Here is a 19,244-nt window from a genome sequence, read left to right as displayed (position 1 = left end):
CAGGTGGCTTATTAAGGCCGACAGCGCTTACGCAATGCCAGAAGAAAACGGTCTTACCTCAATTACGTTTAGCCAACAGCTAAACCCGTTAAAGGACAAATTGAGTTATTAGTCAAGACGCGCCACAAGCAAATCGCTTCAAACTCGCTGGCGTGAAAAACTAAACGCGCTCCAGTTGAATAAAGAGGAAAAAAAAACAACAAATAAAGCGCGCGCGCACGCAACTGGAGCAAAAGTTGACGGAGGCATTCATTAGGGACCACACTGCAGATGACCAAGATGATGCGGATGAAGATGGGGATGATGAGGGAGATAATGATAATGCTGACTCTGTGTGCAGCCACTGACTGCAAATGCATTTGCAGTGCAAGAAATCGTTCGTTAGACTAAAAAATGTGCAATAAGTTTATAAAAAAAAAAAAATTATAATGAGTGACCTCATAATTATATAAAATTATAAACCTTTTAGTTTTGAAAACTAAGCAGTGCTTGAGCAAGGTAAAATATAATGAAGTGCCTAACAGCTCACTAAACAATTTAACTAAATAAACTCCAATGCATAATTCAAAACCCTCAGCGCAATGAGCTTGCAAGCCTTCATCAGCTGAGGGCTCAGCCAAACCTACGTAACACTTCACTTAGGTAAGCTGAAAAAACAGACACACATTTTATATGCTCAAAGCAATTATCTAATCACATGTGGAGCTATGATAAACGTGACCGGAGTTTATTTTGCAAAAAAATATCAATCATAAAAATCAGTCTAGCTTGGAACTGCTGGAGAGTCGTAGAGAGTAGCTTATCGTATTTCCTACACTACTTTCTACTGCTGTCAATTGTGGCATATAATATACTCACTTCAGATATATATGTAAACATATATACAATATCGCATTTCAGTGCAGAATTTTTTGTTCGTTCGCAATTCAGTGCACATGAGCGGGCACACTCCAACTGCTGCAGCGCGTCTGCTGTGAATGCAATTGCAACTGCAACTGCAACTGCGACTGCGACTGCAACTTCAGCCGCAAAATCCAGAACCAGAACCAGAACAACTTCGGCACTCCCTCTGCCACTTGATGCCAGCTCTCTATATATACATAAATATGTATATATGTATATGTATATAGTGCACTTTATAGCTTTATCCAAACTCTGGCCGTGGCCCCCTCCAACGCTCTCAACGGCCAACTCAATTATAAAAATGGCAAAACGCATAAAACACATTAAAAAGAAGAAGAGGAGGAGGAGGAGGAGGAGGAGAGTAAAAGAAAAATGTATAAATGTGCACGTGGAAAAGGTTTTGTGTTGCATTTTCCTTTTATCGTTTTGTGCAATTTTAGTTTTTGCTCAGCGCGTTCTCTCTCCATTTCTTTCGCATTTTGACTTTCGAGCATTACGCCGTTATGAAAGCACCGGCAGCAGCCGCAACCGAAAGAAAATACAATAAATTATGGAAAACTTTTGTGCGCCGCCAGCATAAAAGTGCACTGAAAAAATGAGTTCGTAACTCACAGATCCAATAAGCGAGCCGCACTTAAATGGACACTTGTTTAGGTTCAAATTTATGAGAAGCGCAGAGGGAGGCGCACCAGCGGGTAAAAAGCTCATATGCAATTGCAACTGAGAAGCGCATAGAGAGGCGCCAAAGTTACCAAGGGAAAAACTAAGTGACATTAAAGGCAGGACTTTTCATAAGGGATATATGAGAAGCGCAAAGGAAGCGCCAAAAGCGAGTAAAAATATCAAGCCAAGCTCATATCAGAGAGTTACCCTCTCGTTATCATTTAAGTCAAAGCACTTAGCTCAGCTCAGCTCTCTGAGAAGCGCAAAGAAAGGCGCCAAAGCGAAGAAGCATTTATACACTCGCAGCTCGGCTGACATAGAAAGGCATTTGGGTCAGCTCAGCGAGAGGCCCAAGAAAAGCCGTTCGAATGCTACGTAAACTAAAAGCAGCTGTCACAGTCTCAGCATTTTTGCTAGTCATACACATGAGAAGCACAAAGAGAGGCGCCGCAAATGCGCCAGCAAATTGAGCACAGCTGTCGTTAATGATCATATTTTTTTATTCAAATTTTCAAATGATGTAAGTTTAGCGAGAACAGGTAGTGCCAGGCACAAGTGCATTATCAAACAAATGACTAACCAACCACCAATTTGTTCAACAAAAGATAGAGAGGGAGAGGTAGAGAGAGAGAAAGAGTGCCAGAGCTAGCGAACACAATCAATTTGAACTGATCGACGCCGACAGCTGCCCGATGAGTCCAACGACATGAGCTAGCAGTTTGAGGCACGCAGCGTGGGCACCCAACGGCGACGAGCTGAATGAAGGAGCACCTGCTCAGTTCCAAAAAAGAAATATATACATACATACATATATATGCATATGCGGGTATATATATAACAGCAACTGGAAAGAGACCGATTCAGTGGCAGAGCAATTGAAGAGTTTTCAAGAGTGTGGGCCGCACAGACCGGTAGAAGTTTGCGTGATGCCGGAAATGCAATTGTCGCATGCGACACGCCCACCAAAAAAAGAACAAAAAAAACAACACTGTCATGGCAACCAATCCTACTGTATGGGTGTATAGATATATATGTGTGTGTGTGAGGGTGCATTGGTTATATGAAAATCAATTAAAGTTAATGTGAGCTACATTTTATCATTTGGTCGCGCGCGACACTTGAACGAAATGAAAATTCGAGTTCGCTCGCGCATTGTTTACACATTTGTTGTTGTTGGCTTGTGCCAAGCGCTGTGGGACATGCGACTGCATTTGCTGACACTTAAATGGGCATGCCACGGGTCGCCAAGATCAGCAGCAGCAGCAGCAGCAACATAACAGCAACAACCGCTGTCAGTCTTGTGCTGTGGCCAAACATGTTTAACGGCTGTTTCGCTGCAGCACGGCAAATCCAAAAAGTATCTGATAGATGCATGTGAGCCCATTGGTTCTTATGGACTTGGATAGTTCTCAGCGCTGGTGCTGCTGGGGCACACACATGTTACTCTTGTTGGCAGGTAAATATTAATAAAACTACTCAAGCACACACACGCACACCCTGATGGAATTTGGTGAAAATTGCAACATGAAAAACTTGAAAAACCGGCAATGATTGTGCATGAAAACGGCGCAACGGGCAAAACTGGCTGAAAAAAAACAAAACAAGCAAACAAACACATTAGCAATTCACACATTTGCGGCAACATAATTTCAGTTAGCGATACTGAGCAGGAGGCGTGGCATGAGGCTCGCTTGCGGCAAATTCAAAAATGCAATTGGCAAAAAAAAAAAAGATCTGCCTCAGAGTGTGTGAAAAGCATGAGAATGCGAGATATACAAATGTGGCATATGAGTACGTGCTTAACTGTCTGCGTGTGTGTGTGTTTTGCCAACAATTGTGCGCAATTACAGCAAGCCCAAAAGGCAGTTGCAACAATGTGTGGCAGCATTCATAACTCAAAATGCGCGAATAGCAGTTGCATAGACTACAACAACAACAACAGCAACAAAAGCAATTGCAATCATGCGGTTTTTGTCTGCGGCCCAAGAGATAATATATGTATGTTTGCGAGCATACGCCAGGGCAGTCGAAAGAATTCCAAAAGACTCAGAGGCAAATCCATTAGCGACAAACTGCAGCAACTTAGCAATTTAATGCCAGATGACTTGATGCAGCAGTCGGAGTGGAGTCCTTGGAGGCTCTTGGCCAAGACAAGTAGCGCCAGATGACAATTTATCTTAAGATGCTTTAAGAAACAAAGCTAGAACCGAGATAATGCTACAATTATAAAAGTGGGCATGAGTAATCGGGCTTTGGCAACTGAGAGAGAGCATAGAGTGAGTTCGATTTTATTATTTTGAGTTGGATAAGCAAAGTACAGGGAGAGGAAGTTTTAGTTGACAATATCTACATTTATCTATTCTATCTATAAAACCAGATAAATGTTAAAGTATGCGTTAAAAGGTCAATGTTTACTGATAAAGGTACAAAATATACCCAAGATATCCATATTGATAATCAAACGTCAAATACAAAATTTTATAAGTATCGATATTTATCGATTCACTTAAAAAGGGTATGTATCATCGCTACTACTCAATAAAAATGATATGGGTACTTAAAATATCAAATTCTAATATATACTGATAATATGTACTGACTTTTTATCGATTTGTCACGTAAGGTCAAGCAATAGATATTTGAAAGCCTGCATGATAAGAACAATAGCTATAAAACCACATTGCTTATACAGCATATACAACTTCTACAACTTTCACGAAGGATATTTTCACTGGTGTTGCTTCACACCTTACAAAAGTCCCCCTTGTGGAAACTGTCGGCACTTTAAACAAACCGTAAAAACTAATATCAACTAGTTAGGCGCTGGGTCAGAGTTGTCAATGTGTGTTGGCCGTAACACTCAGCGTAGTTCAGCATAGTAAAAAATCTACAAAAATTCCGAAAAAAAAAAACTACAGAAACGTATCGAAATTTTTGAACAAAATTCCAGTAAGTAGCGCCCAGGAAGTCAACACGAACAACAACGACAACGACAACGGCAACTACTATATGATCATTAATACTACGACAATTACTATCGAACTGCATCGATCCCATTGATCCATATAGCCAGTGAAATGTCTGAACTGCAAGCATCGCTACTACTCAAGCGGCAGCTCGCCGAGCTGCACCGCAACCCCGTCGAAGGCTTCTCCGCCGGTCTGATCAACGACGAGGACATCTTCAAGTGGGAGGTGGTCATCATCGGTCCGCCGGACACCCTGTACGAGGGCGGATGCTTCAAGGCTCATCTAATCTTTCCCAAGGAGTACCCTTTGCGGCCGCCACGCATGAAATTCGTCACCGAGATCTGGCATCCGAATATTGAGAAGAACGGCGATGTCTGCATCTCCATACTGCACGAGCCCGGCGACGATAAGTGGGGCTACGAGAAGGCCGAGGAGCGCTGGCTGCCCGTACACACCGTGGAGACCATCTTGCTATCTGTCATCTCCATGCTGACCGATCCCAATGACGAGTCGGCGGCCAATGTGGACGCCGCCAAGGAATGGCGCGAAGATCATCCGGAATTCAAGCGGAAAGTAGCGCGCTGTGTGCGCCGCAGCCAGGAGGAGGTCTAGCTGGGTTGCCTGCCACACCTGAAGCAAACTCAGAGACAGAGATAGTCAGAGACAGAGACAGACAGACAGGTAGACAGACTTCCACACTCAAATCAACTCAAACGGTCAACATTCAAGCATGCGAATAAAATAAGCGACTGCTTGCAAAAAACAAAAAAAATCTAGCAACTGAAGTTCAATCTTTTTATGCAGCTGCCTCGTTTCTCGAGAAAGTGTCATAAATACTATTATTTTTGTATTTTTGTGCGGCTTTAATTGGCTGCTGGAAATGCGCCGCCTTAATTAAGTTTCCCGCATGATTAGCCGGCTAATGCTATGCCGACGCCTGACAGCTTTAATTGGACATCTTCGCGCACTTGGTCAAGTCTCCCAAGTCTGGGTCAATCTTAAGCCGAGTGCTTAATACGCAGCAGCGACGGCTGACACAGTTGCCTGTGGCCAATGGCCAATAGAGACTCGAGTCTCCAGTATCGAGTCTCTTGCTCAGCTGTGCTAACATTTTGCTTTGGCTGTGCGCAGCCTTTATTGACTTCTACACTTCTACTTCACATGCCCAAAGCAACGGCAGCAATAAATATGCCGCTCACCTGGACGGGCTGGGCACATGGCAGCCAAACAACTCTTAACGAGACGCAAAATATTTGCGCACAATGACGAATATTTGATACTCTAATAATACAATAGAAAAGAGATACAAAAGTCTTTTATCAGAAGTAAGTTAAGTCAGCAAAGAATTGATAATGCCGGATTGACCGCAAATGTATTTTATTTATTTAAATTTATTTAATCTTTTTTATAAGCTAAACTCTAATGGCTTTATTCTTTTTAGAACTCAAGCCCTAGGTATGTTAATTGGCGGAGATTTGAACAATGCATTAATTAATGAGTAGCTAGGAAGGTGTTTGGCTGACAGATTGTGAATTCGAGTTTTGAAGAATTGTGTTGGCGCTCTTTATTACCTTAGAGTTCTTTAAGCTTATCTTAGCCCAAAGAATATAATAAAGTAAGAGATACAGTCGAAAAACATGCAGAAATGTTATAATTTTCAGAACAATAGCCCATCCGTCTGAAATGAATGAGTGAATGAATATGCAAGTAGATTTATTCAGGCATTTCGCTTAATGTTTACCAAAAATAAATTATATATTATCTAAATTATCTATAACCCTACAAATCTGTTATTCTTACTTAACAAATTTAGATTCTGCATCATCTAAATGAAATCTAGAGTAAATTTAACAACAATTCTGAATATAGAAAAGAAAACAAAAAAACTTTTAAAATATAGCAATCTCCTACATCTGCTATAATAGATCATGAATATGTATAACCTAATAGAGCATACTAATAGTAACAAAGGTCATGCCAAAACGCCAATACTCTGCCTCGGTCAGTGTATAAATAGCATTTTTTAGCGGCTAACTGAAGTTTTTTGTTTGTTGTTGTTAGCCAGCGATTGTTGCTGTCATTGTTGTTGTTATTGTTGCTCTTGTTGTTGTTATTGTTGTTTAGCAACAAGTTTTGCATTTTGATTTTGCATTGTTTGGTTCCGGCCACAATCCGGTCAAGCCTGCCGCCACATTGCTGAACAATGACTCAAAAAGCGCCTAATGAACATTTTTAGCTAAAGTTTTTATTTCTCTTACTTTATTATTATTATTTTTGCTGGGTGTGGCTTTTGGCCCGAAAAATAATGCACGACTGTCTGGCATTTGTACACCAAATACAAATATTAAAATATGATGAATATGAATCAGCGCAAACTGTGTTAATAAGGCCAAGCCAGACTCTTGGCCAAAAAAAAAGGCATAAATATTGACAGGCAGAGGCAAGAACTCGATGAAGAATCAGCTTCAAATCTTGGCCAACAAAATATGTAAGCAATAAAAAACGAAAACGAAAAGCTGAAGAAAACAGCACAGAAAACCTGCTTGGACTGAAAAAAAAACTAAAAACCAAGATGCCACAAAAGATGAGGAGAAGAAGAAGAAGACGAGTCGATGCTCCGCCAATGAGACTGAAGCTGCCGCTGCCGCTACGGCTGCTACTGCTACTGCGACGACGACGGCGACTGCGGCTGAGGTTCTTCATCAGCAGCAAAACTCACTCAGCGAGTAGAAATTGAATTGATGTTGCTGTTGTGGTTGTATTTGCTGTTGTTGTTGTTGTTGTTGGCCCAGGCTTAAAACCGGCTTCAGCCTTGCCTTGTCTTCTTCTGTGGCTAACACACGCACAGCCAGGCCTGGATACCTGGAGCCAAGCGGAGCTCAACTGAACCAGAGGTGGGGAGAGCTGACGATCATAAAGTTTATAAATAGCATTTCAATATAATGCAGTGAAATCGCTTTTCCACTACTGTTAATGGGAAAGCGAACAGGTCGGGGTCACTCTGCGCGCGTACAGGTAGCTCGGCTAGCTGGCTAGCTGGCTAGCTGGCTCAGGTCAGGCTACATTAGTCAGCCGATCGAGGGTGGAAAAACACAAACACATACACTGTGTATTTCTGTGGAAAAGGGCGCCGCTGCTCGGTGCGATCTACACTTACCTACAGAAACAAGTACAAATCCAATAGACAAGAGCTGGGCTCTGTTGTGCGTGCCTCTGTGTGTGTCTCCGTGTGTGTGTGTGTGTGCGTGCGTCGCATACGCTTTAAGTAAATTCCAATATGCGCTGGGAGCTGGCTTTGTATCTTACAGATACATTGGCTCAGATACTGGTTTTGATTTCGTATAGAGCTAGAGCGGCGGTGCGAGCGAGATGGCGAACGCCTGCGTGCTGCGGTGAAAACGCGACAGTGAAAATGTCGCTATTGGTCGTTACTCCTTTGCCACGGATGAGTAATCCAAAGCGAAAGGGTATCCGTTAGTCGTTTTCGATTATTTCACGTATTTGTATTTTGTATTTGTATTTCTATTTCTATATCTATTTCGATTCTTTTTGCACTCTTCACTCGTTTTTTTTTTTCGGGTTAGTTGGAAACTCGCACAGACGACCCGAACTTTGTTTATCTGTTTATCTAAGTACAGAGCGCGCAGTTTGTACTTGTTAACAGAGTTTACACGGTGCTTGCTTTTGCGCTTGGACAAATGCACGGAGCAAAACAACAACAACAACAATAATAATAATATCGAAGCCGCGGAAGAAACTACCTGACGCGTACCGCCGCGTCATAAAAACCGAATGCTGCTTCACTTGTTGTTGTTGCTGCCGCTTGTTTGTTTATTTGTATGTGTGTGTGTGTGCGTGTTTGTATTTTTAAAAACGCGCTACGTTCGGTTCGTTCGTCTGCGACGCGTCTCACATTCGCTTTAGCCGGGTCTCTCGAGCACACACATCCACCTGCGTCGCCGTCTCAAAGTAAACTAAACCCAACTACGTTGAAAACAAGTTTCTGTTAACGCTGTCGCGCTGCCGCAGTCACCGTCGCCGCCGCCGCCGCCGTCGCAGTCGCAGCTGCTGCTGGCGTCGCAACATAACATGCCGAAACGAGATAAATGCAAGCAGACACATGCACTGCTGTGCGCCAGGCCACAGCACAGGAGCGAACTTGACTGCCTGCGCTGCGCCCAGATGTGTGTGTGTGTGTGTATGTCATTAGGATTTACAACACATGTTGACTGTAATTCTGGCGAATATTTGTTCGGGATTGACATATTTATGGCACATTGTATTTATATAAGTGGTTTATTACAGCTGTAGATATAGTTGTGGTACTCTTTGAATAGGGTACAGAAAAATAAGTGATAAAAAAATATAGATACATATATTCAAATGCATTAAAAAAGATATTATCAAATTTGGCTTTTCAGAATATTACATATACTACAAATATACATTACAAAATAGTGATATTGTTTAATATAATATTTTAATTATATTTTTCATTTTCTAAAAAACTGAAATATTATGGTAATATAGTTAAATACTTAAAATATTATAAACATATTGAAAAACTTCTATTCTTCTATCGAATAATATTAAAAAAACAGACTAAATACTTTACATTTTAGTATTTATAAAGTTTCAATATTAATGTTTGTTATAAAACTTGTTAAAAATTTTCTTGTTTAGTCTTTTTTGCTCAAAATATATAAAAAAAAAAAATATGTATATATATATATGCCCTTTAAGATGGTAAACTGAATTATCAGCATCAACACCACAAACTCTCAATTCAACAATTTAACCCTCCAGCCGCACCTGAACACGCTTGCTTAGCAACTTTGTTGCTGGCAACATTTGGCGCTGTTGCTGGCGCTTGTTGTTGCCGGCTTTTTGGCTGCGTTGGTTTTTGTTTTTGTACATCGTTGGTCGTTGGCACCGTAGTACACAGCCACAGCCACACCTACACCCACTCCCACACATACACACACACACACCCTCGCCCTTGCAGTCGTGACTCCCTTTTAAAGAGCATCGCAGGGTAGTTTGTATTTACACACACACACACAAACACACACATAGAGACACACAAACATGCTCTATAACAGATACACTCCACCACTTCGACGTCCGTTTCGTATTTACATTTTACAATATGTACAATGGCTGGCGCTAAATATTTGATGAAGCTGCCAGGCAGTGCCATAGAGCAGCAGATAAAGCTACAGTCAGACAGACAGTTAGATAGACTTTTGGCAAAGACTGTGTGTCTGGCTGCTCCTGCAGATGCAGCTTTTCCGCTTTTCATTTGCAAAATGGCCGCGCCGCTCGACTCGGCTATATTTGTTCGTTTCCAATTGTTTAGTTTCTCCTCTTTATGGTTTTATCTTTTATCTCATAACAGTTGCCGGCTCATTTGCACTTGAAAATGCTGTTGGTACACGCGTATTTGCACTCACTGTTGATAATGCCAGCCTGTTTATCTTATCTCGGCAAATGTCGTCGTTTTGTCAGTCTCGACAATGTCAACGCCTCAAAACATAACGCTCGACGCATATGCATGAGACGATGTCGTTGTTGCTGATGTTGTAGCTGATGTTGTTGTTGCTGCTGTTGTTGTTGCTGTTGCATATGTCTCTGCATTTCCATTTGCATTTTGAACAATTGTCAATTGTTGTGAAGGCCCGGCTAGCAAAATTTGCATGCGTCGAGTGCAAGGCAACATTTGCCACAAGACAAGCTCACTTTGATGCCACGCCCACCGCGCCTCCTGCACACATACACACACACACACACACACACAGACAGAGAGACATTAACTAAAAACTTACTGTACGTCTGGCATTTGTTTATCCTCTCGTTATATGTAATTTGCATAAAACTTGCTTTGCATCTTCCACCACAAGGCTCGACCTGCAGCCACAGCTGCACTTTGACCCGAGCCACCACCCAGCCCTCTGGAGAGCCACTCGAGAGTTCCCAAAGTTGTGGACACCGCCCGTCATCATAAAAGACATTAAAAATTTGTGCATCTGCTGCAGCTCTCAGAGTCAGGGAGGAAGAGGCGAGCGGCGAGGCAGAGGGAGAAACTGCTGTTGGCTGCATATTCATGATGGCAGTTGCAACAACTTTACGAAACTGAGCTTCTGGCCAGGGAAATGCTTAAGGTAACTGGCCAAGCGAACTTTAATTAAATGTTAATGGCTCAACTTATTCGCAATTCGACTGGCTCGAATCAGTACTTCCGCTCCGGAAGCGCGAGACGTGAAAAGTTGAACACTTGACTTGGTTCTTAAAAATAGTTTCTGTTCGGACTGAGAGCGCACAAGGTACAGGAAAGACTTAAATAGGCCTTGACTTGGGTGTAAATGTTTACTTGAGCTCTAAGTATGTCTGTATTTGATGGAGTGTGAAAAACCAAAAAATATATGTATGTATGTATTTACAATTACTTGCTGTCTCTGAATTTTCTGTTTATGTTTATGTTTACTTTATACAAATCAGGTTGGGTTTTTAAGGAGCACTCGGTATTCTGATGTCCTACTTCAGACCATTTACATATAGCTCTGATACTCTTCTATGCAAAACTCTACTCTGTCTGTCATATAGTAATAAAGTTGTCAAAAATTATCAATTTTAGTAAACTCCTTTTTTATAGAATTATAAAATAAAGTTTGTGAAAATATAATTCTTATTTAAAATCCTAACCCATCATATATGCTTATGGATACTTATAGTCATGTCGATATGCCTGTCCCTTTATCTAGCCAGAAATACCTCGCTGTAATTCCTTTAGAAACGTCTCAAATTTTAGGTTCTCTCAAGTTTTCTGTCACATTTCATTTAGTAACATAAAATCAAAATTAATTCACATATTTTTACTCATGAATTGAGTACAGAAAAAGAAAATTTTAGCAATTTTATGCAATGGACGATAAGAGAAACAAAAAATATGTTTTGATGGTTTGTGTGGGTTCGTTTGTGAGCGAAAAAAATGAATATAATACAGATTAAATAATTTTATCACTAAATCATCGTTTAGACAACACATGTCGCTCACCTATTGCTGAGGCGGTGCTGCATGATATGATCGTCAAGCAGGATCTTCAGGCGGAATGGGATGTGGAGAGCGCTGCGATCGAGGCGTGGCACGTGGGCGCTCGCCCAGACGAACGAGCGCTGAGCGTGCTCCATAAGCATAAAATTAAGTACACCAATTTCGTGCGACGCATCAGGCGGGAGGATTTTGAAAAGTTCGATTATATTGTGGGCATGGATCAGAGCATTATGGCCTCTCTAAAGCTGCTAGAGCCGCACTATGCCAAGGCCAAACTGCTGATGCTAGGCGACTTTTTGATAGGTTTGAAGCCCGATGAGCGCTTTATTGAGGATCCATATTACGTAAGTTGAAGCATTCACTAGCACTCTATTATCACTGCATAATTATACTTTGCAGGAAATGGGCGAAGGACCGTTTGACAAGATTTACGAACAGTGCACTCTCGCGTGCGAGAATTTTTTAAATCAAGCGCGAAGCTACGAAATTTAACATAGAATTCAACTGTGTGGCACCATCGCAGGGTTAACATCAGCTGTTACGATAACAGCTGACAGACAGCTCGTACGCCAGTGTTGGCAAATGACACGCACACATTCAATAAAATATTGTATCGTATAAATTGTTTTAAAAATGACACAAAAGAAAATATTAATGATTTGTCTGGGTAATAAGTTGTAATAAAAATAAAAAATAATAAATAAATAAATAGCGCCAATTGCACGACTCCCTAATATTTATTCAACTTAATACAGGCAACATCTGCCGCTCGCCGATAGCCGAAACTGTCATGGCCGAGACCTTGGCCAAGGCTAAATTGGACTCGGTGGTTGTGGACAGCGCCGCCACCGGCTCGTGGCATGTGGGCAACCGGGCCGATCCGCGCGCCCTGAGCACGCTGCAGAAACACGGCCTGGAGAGCAAACACATCGTGCGCCAGATCACAAAGCAGGACTTCAATGAGTTCGACTACATCTTCGGCATGGATGAGGACAACATGAGAGACCTGCGGCGTATGGCGCCGAAAGACTGCAAGGCGGAGCTGCTTATGCTCGGAGACTTTGGACTTAGCAAAGAGAAGCGCATCATTGAGGATCCCTACTATGTGAGTACAAATGTGCATAAATTGGAATGGAAGCTAATTTCATCTACTTGCAGCAAAGCGGCGATGAGGGCTTCGAGGTGGCTTATCAACAATGCGTTACGGCGTGTGATGCGTTCGTTAAGCAGCGGCTGCTGCAGTGATTCCCGTTCCAACATGTTTCATGTAGCTGACTTATAAAATGATTAAATTGCAATTGTTAAATATGCGATGACCGGTTTGTTTATATCTAAATACATACATATACATACATACATATGTATATGCATTTGCAGGCATGCATTTGTGTGCGTTATTATTACGTAGTGGTGAAATAGAATCGAGAATTGAGTATTCCGTTACTCTCAGTGCTGTTCAGTGTAAATTGCTTGGTTTCCAAATTGATTGAAGTATTTGCCTTACATTAGAAATTTGTTGTTTTAGCTAAATTTTACACGATGAAAGTTTTATTCGTCTGCTTGGGTAAGCAGTGAACATGTATTGTCGAGTGAATTAGCATTTGTTTATATGAATCGCCTCAACAGGTAACACTTGTCGCTCACCTATGGCGGAGGCTGTCCTAAAAGATTTGATCAACAAAAAGCAGCTGGTGAATTGGCACACGGACAGCGCTGGATTACGAGATTGGAATGTGGGCATGCAGGCGCAGGGGCGTGCACAAATATTGCTGCATCAACATGGCCTAAAGACGGACCATATTACACGCGCAGTAGGAAACATACTGAGTCTTAAATATAATCAGCTAATATCATTTCTTGCAGATAACCGTAGAGGATTTTTATAATTTTGATATTATTTTCGGCATGGATGATAACAATATGACGGAGCTGCAACTGATTGCCGAGCAGCTGGAGCCGCCGGCAAAGTGCCAAATAAAACTCCTGGGCAGCTATCTGAATTCCGAGCAAGATCAGATTATTAGAGATCCATATTTTGTAATTGCTTTGAATGTGGTTTCATATAACTTACTAAATCCCTTTCCATTGGCAGACCCATGGCATGGCCAGCTTTAATACGGCGTACAAGCAAATCAAGGAGAGCTGTGAGCGCTTCGTAGAGCTACATAGGGATGCGGCTTGAATGCTTATGACTGGGATGAATAAATACTATTTGATACTATTGATAATAATTGAATAAGTAATTAATGTATAAATATCTTGCCTTTTTGTTACGTTCTGTGAACTAAATAATATTTACATTTATAAATAAAAATAAGTGCAATATTTTGTTTGGAATTGATTTTTATATTTTTTACGTTCTCTAAAAGACCTTGCCCTGCAGCACTTTGTCTATGAACAGCGACCAGCTGTAGTCGAGCACCTGATATGCCCTTTGCCGTTCCCTGTCCGTGAGCATCGAGTAGCGCACGGAGTTGTAAACGAGAGTCTTCAGGACTCGGAGTCCGGCACTGTTGGGCGCCATGCTCATGATGGCATAGTAGAAGTCGTAGCTCAAGCCCTTGGCGTTCCAGAAGCCCGGATCATCGTTGCAAATGACCACGGGCACATCCAGGGCCAAGTACTGGGCGCCCGGATGATTGCGCATATCCCAGACCAAGTGCAGCACCTGGTTCGATATGGGACTCAATTCCACGGCTATGTTGCGCGTCTTCACGGCATTCATCAGTATGGGATGCTTGACCAGGGCGAAGGCGTGACCCATTCGTGTCGTATTGAGCAGCAGCGCATCCAGCAGATTAATGTCCGTTGAGGCGCTAAACCAATCTGGCGGAAATACATAGAATTAAGATTTGCATCTTTATATGGCGTACACAAAGGAAACTCACTCGTCTCGCCGGCGTGCAAGAACAAATTTGTGTTGGGCGGCAGCTCCTTCAGGACAGCCAGCTGCTCGTAGAGCGGCTTGCCTTTATCCTCCTGACCCACCAGATCGAAGCCAATCAGAAACTTCGGGAAGGCTTCCCTGAATTCGAAGAGTGAGGATTGCTTAACTTGGACGAAAGTCGTTAGAGTATTCATGCTTACTGCAATTTCCGGAATTCCTTGATTTTTCCCCTCAAAGTCTCCGCATCGGCGCCGCGCCACGTGGCGTAGATGACCTTGATGCCAATGAAATTGGGATGCAAGCGCACAAATTTCTCATTCAGTGTCTGCAGCTCGCGCAACGCCTGCTCCTGCGGAAAGGTGCGTCCGCTGGAATCGTAGATCTGCGGATGGCAAGGCAGATGAGCAGAGCTGCCAGCAGCTCTCAACTGGAATGCTCACCTCTTTTAGGCTAACGCGTAGCTCGGCATACATCACGTTGTCATTGTAGAGCTCCTCGAGCAGCTGCCAGTGATAGGCGCGAAATGCGGGCAGATAACAAATGGCCTCCGTCAAGGTATCAAACATGGCCTGGAACTTGTTCCAAACGGCGTTTATTGTGGGATACTCAACTGCCAGGATGATAAATGAACTGAACTGAACTGAATTGAGAATTATTGAACTACTCACGCTCCGGCACGGGCGTATATAGATTAATGAGTTTCTCCAAGTTCTCGTCGTACAGCACCGGATCGATCGAGCTCCTTCGCTCATCCGCCACGTACACGTACTGGGATGTGCACTTATGCAGCTTGGGGGCGCGTCGGAAGGTCAGCTTGCTGCGTCCCTCGGCGTCGGTGCAGCGCAGCATGCCCGGCATATAGGACATATTCCGCACCACCCACTTGGAGCTGACCGCGGCGGTGTTGTGCAAATGGAGCACAGCTCCCTTGGGCATCTGCTGCAGAAACTTGAAGACGGAGCTGCGATCGATCAGCGGCTTGGCCTTGAAGAAATGCATCCCAGCCACATTCTGATCGGCATTCCTGAAGCCCTGGGCCAGTTCGCCCAGCTTGTACTGCATGAAGAGATCGTCCACTTGGCTCTCCTTGGCGCTCAGGCTGGTGCGTCCGCCCGTCATGAGCTGCTCCTCGGCGTTGAGCACTGCCTGGCGTGCCTTCTCATAGCCTGCAAATTGAGCACTGTATAAGAGCATCCATTGGTCACCCAGAAGTTCTCCAAGACTTACTTAGAGTCGTCTGCACAGCTGTCTGCAGTGGACTGACCAGCAGTCCTAGCAGCAGCAGCAACAATGCGCACTTCATTTCCCTTGAGCCCGGATTTGTTTTGGCCAAAATTGTGGCCGCCTACACAAATATTGATTGTGGCTTTATTGACACGTTGGGACTTATTGTACGCCCTTCGGTAGGTAATTAAATGTTAGCTGACTTCAATGGACTCTCCGTGCTCAGGTGTTTGCGCCCGTTCGCTAGCTGCGCTCGCCAAGAACTGTGCGAAACGTCGTCGTCGCTTTATCAGCCTCACGGCTGAAAATTATAGAATAGTTTGACGAAAATTACACCTGGGCGTACGTACAACCATTATTCACAATTAATAATGTTTTTCTTCAAATTTTTGTTAGTTTTATTTTCGTATTTTTTTTTTTTCTAAATTTGTTCTAGTAGTGAGTATTTCGCGAGTTTTTTGACTGGAGGACTCGCTGCGCATATTAAGTGAATCAAAACACTAAAAACAGACGCGCGCCCAAAGCTTTTTAATTCGCATACCCTGCCATGGGCGTGGAAGTATGGTATATTGGCGAGATCTATCAATGGAATATATATAGAAAAGAAAAAAAAAAAAAAACAATTATCAAATCACAATAATAGCCAATTGTTTATGTATATCTTTTAAGACATTTATATGAGCTTATTATATGAGCAGTCGAAAAAACGAATTATTGTATAAGTATACAAAACAATAAATATATTATTGCTGCAATAAATAAAGCTTTCAAAAAAATTATTTAAATTTAATTATACTAGTTTCATACATCAAGGAACTTTGGCGCCACTAAATAATAAAATATAATGTTCATTAAGAGAAAAAGGTCTACATGTTATACATAAATACCTACTTAAGCTAAAATTACCGTGCAAAGGGCGGTTCCCATTTTTCAAACCTCATTTATTATTATGTAAGCCTATGTATTATATATTTTTCCCGCCTCAACTATTATTCGCCGACCTACAGGGTATCTCAACATCGTACCACATACGCAATCGGCTTGTTAATTGTCAACTGACGTTTGCGGACGCGCGTAGCTGATTTCTAATCGCATACGAAATGAGCTGTTCCCTCTATAAGCCGCGATGCTAGTGCTGAGAATTCGCATTAGGGGCTGGGCGTACGTTTGTTCAACGGTAATTGGCGACATCAATTGTCACCAGCATAACATAAAGTAATATCACAATTTATAAGAAATAATTTCATCGTTTCAAAATTAAGACAATTTTATGCCATGACTTTGCATCCATTTCATGGCAGTTGACTAGAAAAGGAATACTTATTGTGAAGGTTATTAATTAAATTATAAGTATAATTGTATTATGAAGAACATTAAACTTGAGAGTAATTTAAGAAATCAGTTTGTACCATTTAAGAAATTTAGACAAGTTAACAAGGGGTATAAAAAGGGGTAATGGAGCCACGGGGTAACGGAGCCACATAATGCTAATATTAAATAAAATTACTGCGAGAAATTTTTTTTTTATTATTATTATTATTATATACATTATATTTCATCAAAATTCACACATCGACTAATTTGAAAAATCGAATTCATTCTATTATTTAATTTGACAATATTTTTATGAACAATAATTCACCGTCAAAGGAAAGAAACCCTTGTTAATGTTTTAAATTCGTGAAAAAATGTAAATTCTTAAAACAAAAAAAAAACGTAATAAAATTATCTTATACACCTCATCAACATTCATGTTCGAGTATTTTTACCTGTTCGCGTGCCGCTCTGTCTTCAAGCAAGTCTTAGCTGGTTCCCCTCTAGAGTAGATTTGACTTTAATGTAGAAATATTAGATGCAAATATAAAGACTTATTTATATGCATACACATACATGTATACATACACATGCATGTATATATAGGGAGAAATTTCCCTATATAAAGAGGCATATATTTGTTTCAAAATAAATCTCTGAACTTTTATTTCTGTATCTAATATATTCCTGCTTTGCGCTTAGTTTTCCATTATAAATTAAATTTAGAAAAGCAAACACAAATAAAAGTAATTTGTTGTTATTTATTTAAAAGCCTCGCCGATAAGCGCAGTTCAATGTTTTTTTTTCTGTTGTACATTTCCCACGATTCATTTCACTTTTTTCCAGCTTTGTTCTCTTGACAGTGACAATCTAACACATCGAAATCTCTCACACCCTCTCGCTCGCTCCCTCTCTCTCTCTCTCCCACACTCCCCTTACTTTCGCTTACCTTTTCGCACATTTACCGTTCAGCTGAACTGTCGCCCCTTGTGAATGTGGCGAAAAATTTGTACACATCACATTCAATGCCAAGTATCAATTTTAGTGGCCCCAAAACAATTTGGGTTAGTAAACAATATGCAAAAAATATATTTTAAACTGAATATAGAAAAGGGTATGCAGGACTAGTATATTAAATACTTTAGGGTGTTGCATATGAATTATATGTTATATAAAACATGTATGAAGCGAACTGACATCTAATCTTTAATTGCTGTCGTTGTTTACAGGGCATATTTTGTATGATTTATATACCCTAGAATTCACCAACTTAGGAGCGCTCGACTGCCATGCATTTTTTCATGATAAAAATTTACTTGGACTGACGCTTCTAATGAGTTATGTCATTGAGCGATCTGACGTCTCCGTCAAATATGGACAGCCCAGTGTTCTTTAAAAATGCTGATCTGATTTACAGGGTATATTTTGTATGCTACTAATCTATCTGCCAATAAACAAGTTATAATACCCTTTAAGATCTCTCAGCTTTAGCTTTTGTTTAAGTAATACTTTAGTCAACCCATATATACCCCTTTCTCCAGCTGCAGTTAGGGTATTCATACATCAGCCAAGCCTGCCTAATGCAGGGCTCGCGCTTTGGCATATTATTTATGCAAATAGACACACTCACATTCACATGTGCTCTGCCGTATATAGTTTTCGCGCCCTCGTCGGTCAGTATGCACAATTTTGCAAAAAAAAAAAAAAAAAAAAAAAAAAAAAAAAAAAAAAAAAAAAAAAAAAAAACAAGTAAGAAAGCTCTAGTCGAGACTGCTCGACTACGAGATCCCCTGAACCCTACAAGCAACTGATATTTCAATAATAATTAGCACCCACACACGCACTCATGCAAACAAATACACGCACACACACACACTCACATATACAGGCGATTGCGCTTGGGTTGCGCTGCAGTGTTGGCAATATTAGGAGAACTTATTTGTTGAATAACTTAATTTCTAGACGTACGATCGTAATGAAACTTTCAGAACGTATTCATATTGTTTAAATGTATGTGTATACCGAAGCACAAGTCTCTAGTATTTGATATACGACTTCTACAAAGATGATGGTGAGGGGGTGGATATAGGGGCGGGGGGTAAATTTTAACAAAAACCGAAATTGTATGACATGCGTCTTAATATACATTTTAAATTTGGAGACTCTAGCTTGAAAGATGTAGGAGATATAATTATTTAAGTGATATTCGATAAGGTTTTTTATCGATAAAAAA

At 41.3% G+C, this 19,244-nt stretch overlaps 5 protein-coding genes and 1 long non-coding RNA gene across 7 annotated transcripts in view; 5 read left to right on the top strand and 1 right to left on the bottom strand.

Annotated features, from left to right (window-relative positions):
* The window catches only part of LOC149092082 (uncharacterized), a 193,544-nt gene extending 174,776 nt beyond the window's left edge, over nt 1–18,768 (top strand). The window contains exon 2 of the long non-coding RNA XR_016197641.1: nt 18,690–18,768. This is a non-coding gene — a long non-coding RNA (uncharacterized LOC149092082). The remainder of the gene's footprint in view (nt 1–18,689) is intronic.
* On the top strand, nt 4,366–5,385 carry Ubc87F (Ubiquitin conjugating enzyme 87F). The gene is made up of 2 exons (XM_018111618.3): nt 4,366–4,515; nt 4,636–5,385. The coding sequence occupies exon 2, from the start codon at nt 4,644–4,646 to the stop codon at nt 5,145–5,147; it is 504 nt and encodes a 167-aa protein (XP_017967107.1). The 5' UTR covers nt 4,366–4,515; nt 4,636–4,643; the 3' UTR covers nt 5,148–5,385.
* On the top strand, nt 11,286–12,247 carry LOC108649122 (low molecular weight phosphotyrosine protein phosphatase 2). Its single transcript, XM_018098128.3, has 3 exons — nt 11,286–11,502; nt 11,572–11,930; nt 11,986–12,247. The coding sequence occupies exons 1-3, from the start codon at nt 11,457–11,459 to the stop codon at nt 12,076–12,078; spliced, it is 498 nt and encodes a 165-aa protein (XP_017953617.1). The 5' UTR covers nt 11,286–11,456; the 3' UTR covers nt 12,079–12,247.
* Nucleotides 12,091–12,895, top strand: LOC108649123 (low molecular weight phosphotyrosine protein phosphatase 1). Its single transcript, XM_018098129.3, has 3 exons — nt 12,091–12,253; nt 12,342–12,691; nt 12,745–12,895. The coding sequence occupies exons 1-3, from the start codon at nt 12,220–12,222 to the stop codon at nt 12,829–12,831; spliced, it is 471 nt and encodes a 156-aa protein (XP_017953618.1). The 5' UTR covers nt 12,091–12,219; the 3' UTR covers nt 12,832–12,895.
* Argp (Arginine phosphatase) lies at nt 12,942–13,783 on the top strand. 2 transcript variants are annotated; one of them, XM_018098126.3, is made up of 4 exons: nt 12,942–13,047; nt 13,213–13,397; nt 13,450–13,623; nt 13,679–13,783. In XM_018098126.3, exons 1-4 carry the CDS (start codon nt 12,966–12,968, stop codon nt 13,766–13,768), a joined length of 531 nt encoding a protein of 176 aa, XP_017953615.1. In that variant the 5' UTR covers nt 12,942–12,965; the 3' UTR covers nt 13,769–13,783. The 2 variants fall into 2 exon arrangements, with proteins under 2 accessions (XP_017953615.1, XP_017953616.1); XM_018098127.3 differs by having other exon boundaries at nt 12,984–13,150.
* Adgf-C (Adenosine deaminase-related growth factor C) lies at nt 13,909–16,255 on the bottom strand. Its single transcript, XM_018098218.3, has 6 exons — nt 15,701–16,255; nt 15,142–15,639; nt 14,914–15,083; nt 14,674–14,855; nt 14,475–14,611; nt 13,909–14,412 (listed from the first exon to the last, which is right to left on the bottom strand). Exons 1-6 carry the CDS (start codon nt 15,774–15,776, stop codon nt 13,949–13,951), a joined length of 1,527 nt encoding a protein of 508 aa, XP_017953707.1. The 5' UTR covers nt 15,777–16,255; the 3' UTR covers nt 13,909–13,948.
* Nucleotides 18,769–19,244: the final 476 nt, after the last annotated feature.

This window comes from Drosophila navojoa, chromosome 2, assembly GCF_054131105.1.
Source record: "Drosophila navojoa isolate 15081-1374.11 chromosome 2, UAZ_NAV_1.0, whole genome shotgun sequence".
NCBI classification, from domain to species: domain Eukaryota; kingdom Metazoa; phylum Arthropoda; class Insecta; order Diptera; family Drosophilidae; genus Drosophila; species Drosophila navojoa.
The sequence above is the reverse complement of the archived record's forward strand: the minus strand, read 5'-3'. Positions and strand labels throughout refer to the sequence as shown.

Excerpts from the sequence above, each read along its gene's own strand:
- Ubc87F (XM_018111618.3), top strand. The coding sequence starts at position 4,644 with ATGTCTGAACTGCAAGCATCGCTACTACTCAAGCGGCAGCTCGCCGAG.
- LOC108649122 (XM_018098128.3), top strand. The coding sequence starts at position 11,457 with ATGGACGATAAGAGAAACAAAAAATATGTTTTGATGGTTTGTGTGG. Across the intron at positions 11,503-11,571 it reads TGTTTTGATGGTTTGTGTGG|ACAACACATGTCGCTCACCT; the intron begins GTTCGTTTGTGA and ends ATCATCGTTTAG. Across the intron at positions 11,931-11,985 it reads TTATTGAGGATCCATATTAC|GAAATGGGCGAAGGACCGTT; the intron begins GTAAGTTGAAGC and ends TATACTTTGCAG.
- LOC108649123 (XM_018098129.3), top strand. The coding sequence starts at position 12,220 with ATGACACAAAAGAAAATATTAATGATTTGTCTGG. Across the intron at positions 12,254-12,341 it reads AATATTAATGATTTGTCTGG|GCAACATCTGCCGCTCGCCG; the intron begins GTAATAAGTTGT and ends AACTTAATACAG. Across the intron at positions 12,692-12,744 it reads TCATTGAGGATCCCTACTAT|CAAAGCGGCGATGAGGGCTT; the intron begins GTGAGTACAAAT and ends ATCTACTTGCAG.
- Argp (XM_018098126.3), top strand. The coding sequence starts at position 12,966 with ATGCATTTGTGTGCGTTATTATTACGTAGTGGTGAAATAGAATCGAGA. Across the intron at positions 13,398-13,449 it reads CGGACCATATTACACGCGCA|ATAACCGTAGAGGATTTTTA; the intron begins GTAGGAAACATA and ends CATTTCTTGCAG. Across the intron at positions 13,624-13,678 it reads TTATTAGAGATCCATATTTT|ACCCATGGCATGGCCAGCTT; the intron begins GTAATTGCTTTG and ends TTCCATTGGCAG.
- Adgf-C (XM_018098218.3), bottom strand. The coding sequence starts at position 15,776 with ATGAAGTGCGCATTGTTGCTGCTGCTGCTAGGACTGCTGGTCAGTCCA. Across the intron at positions 15,640-15,700 it reads AGCTGTGCAGACGACTCTAA|GCTATGAGAAGGCACGCCAG; the intron begins GTAAGTCTTGGA and ends CTCAATTTGCAG. Across the intron at positions 15,084-15,141 it reads ATATACGCCCGTGCCGGAGC|TTGAGTATCCCACAATAAAC; the intron begins GTGAGTAGTTCA and ends TCATCCTGGCAG.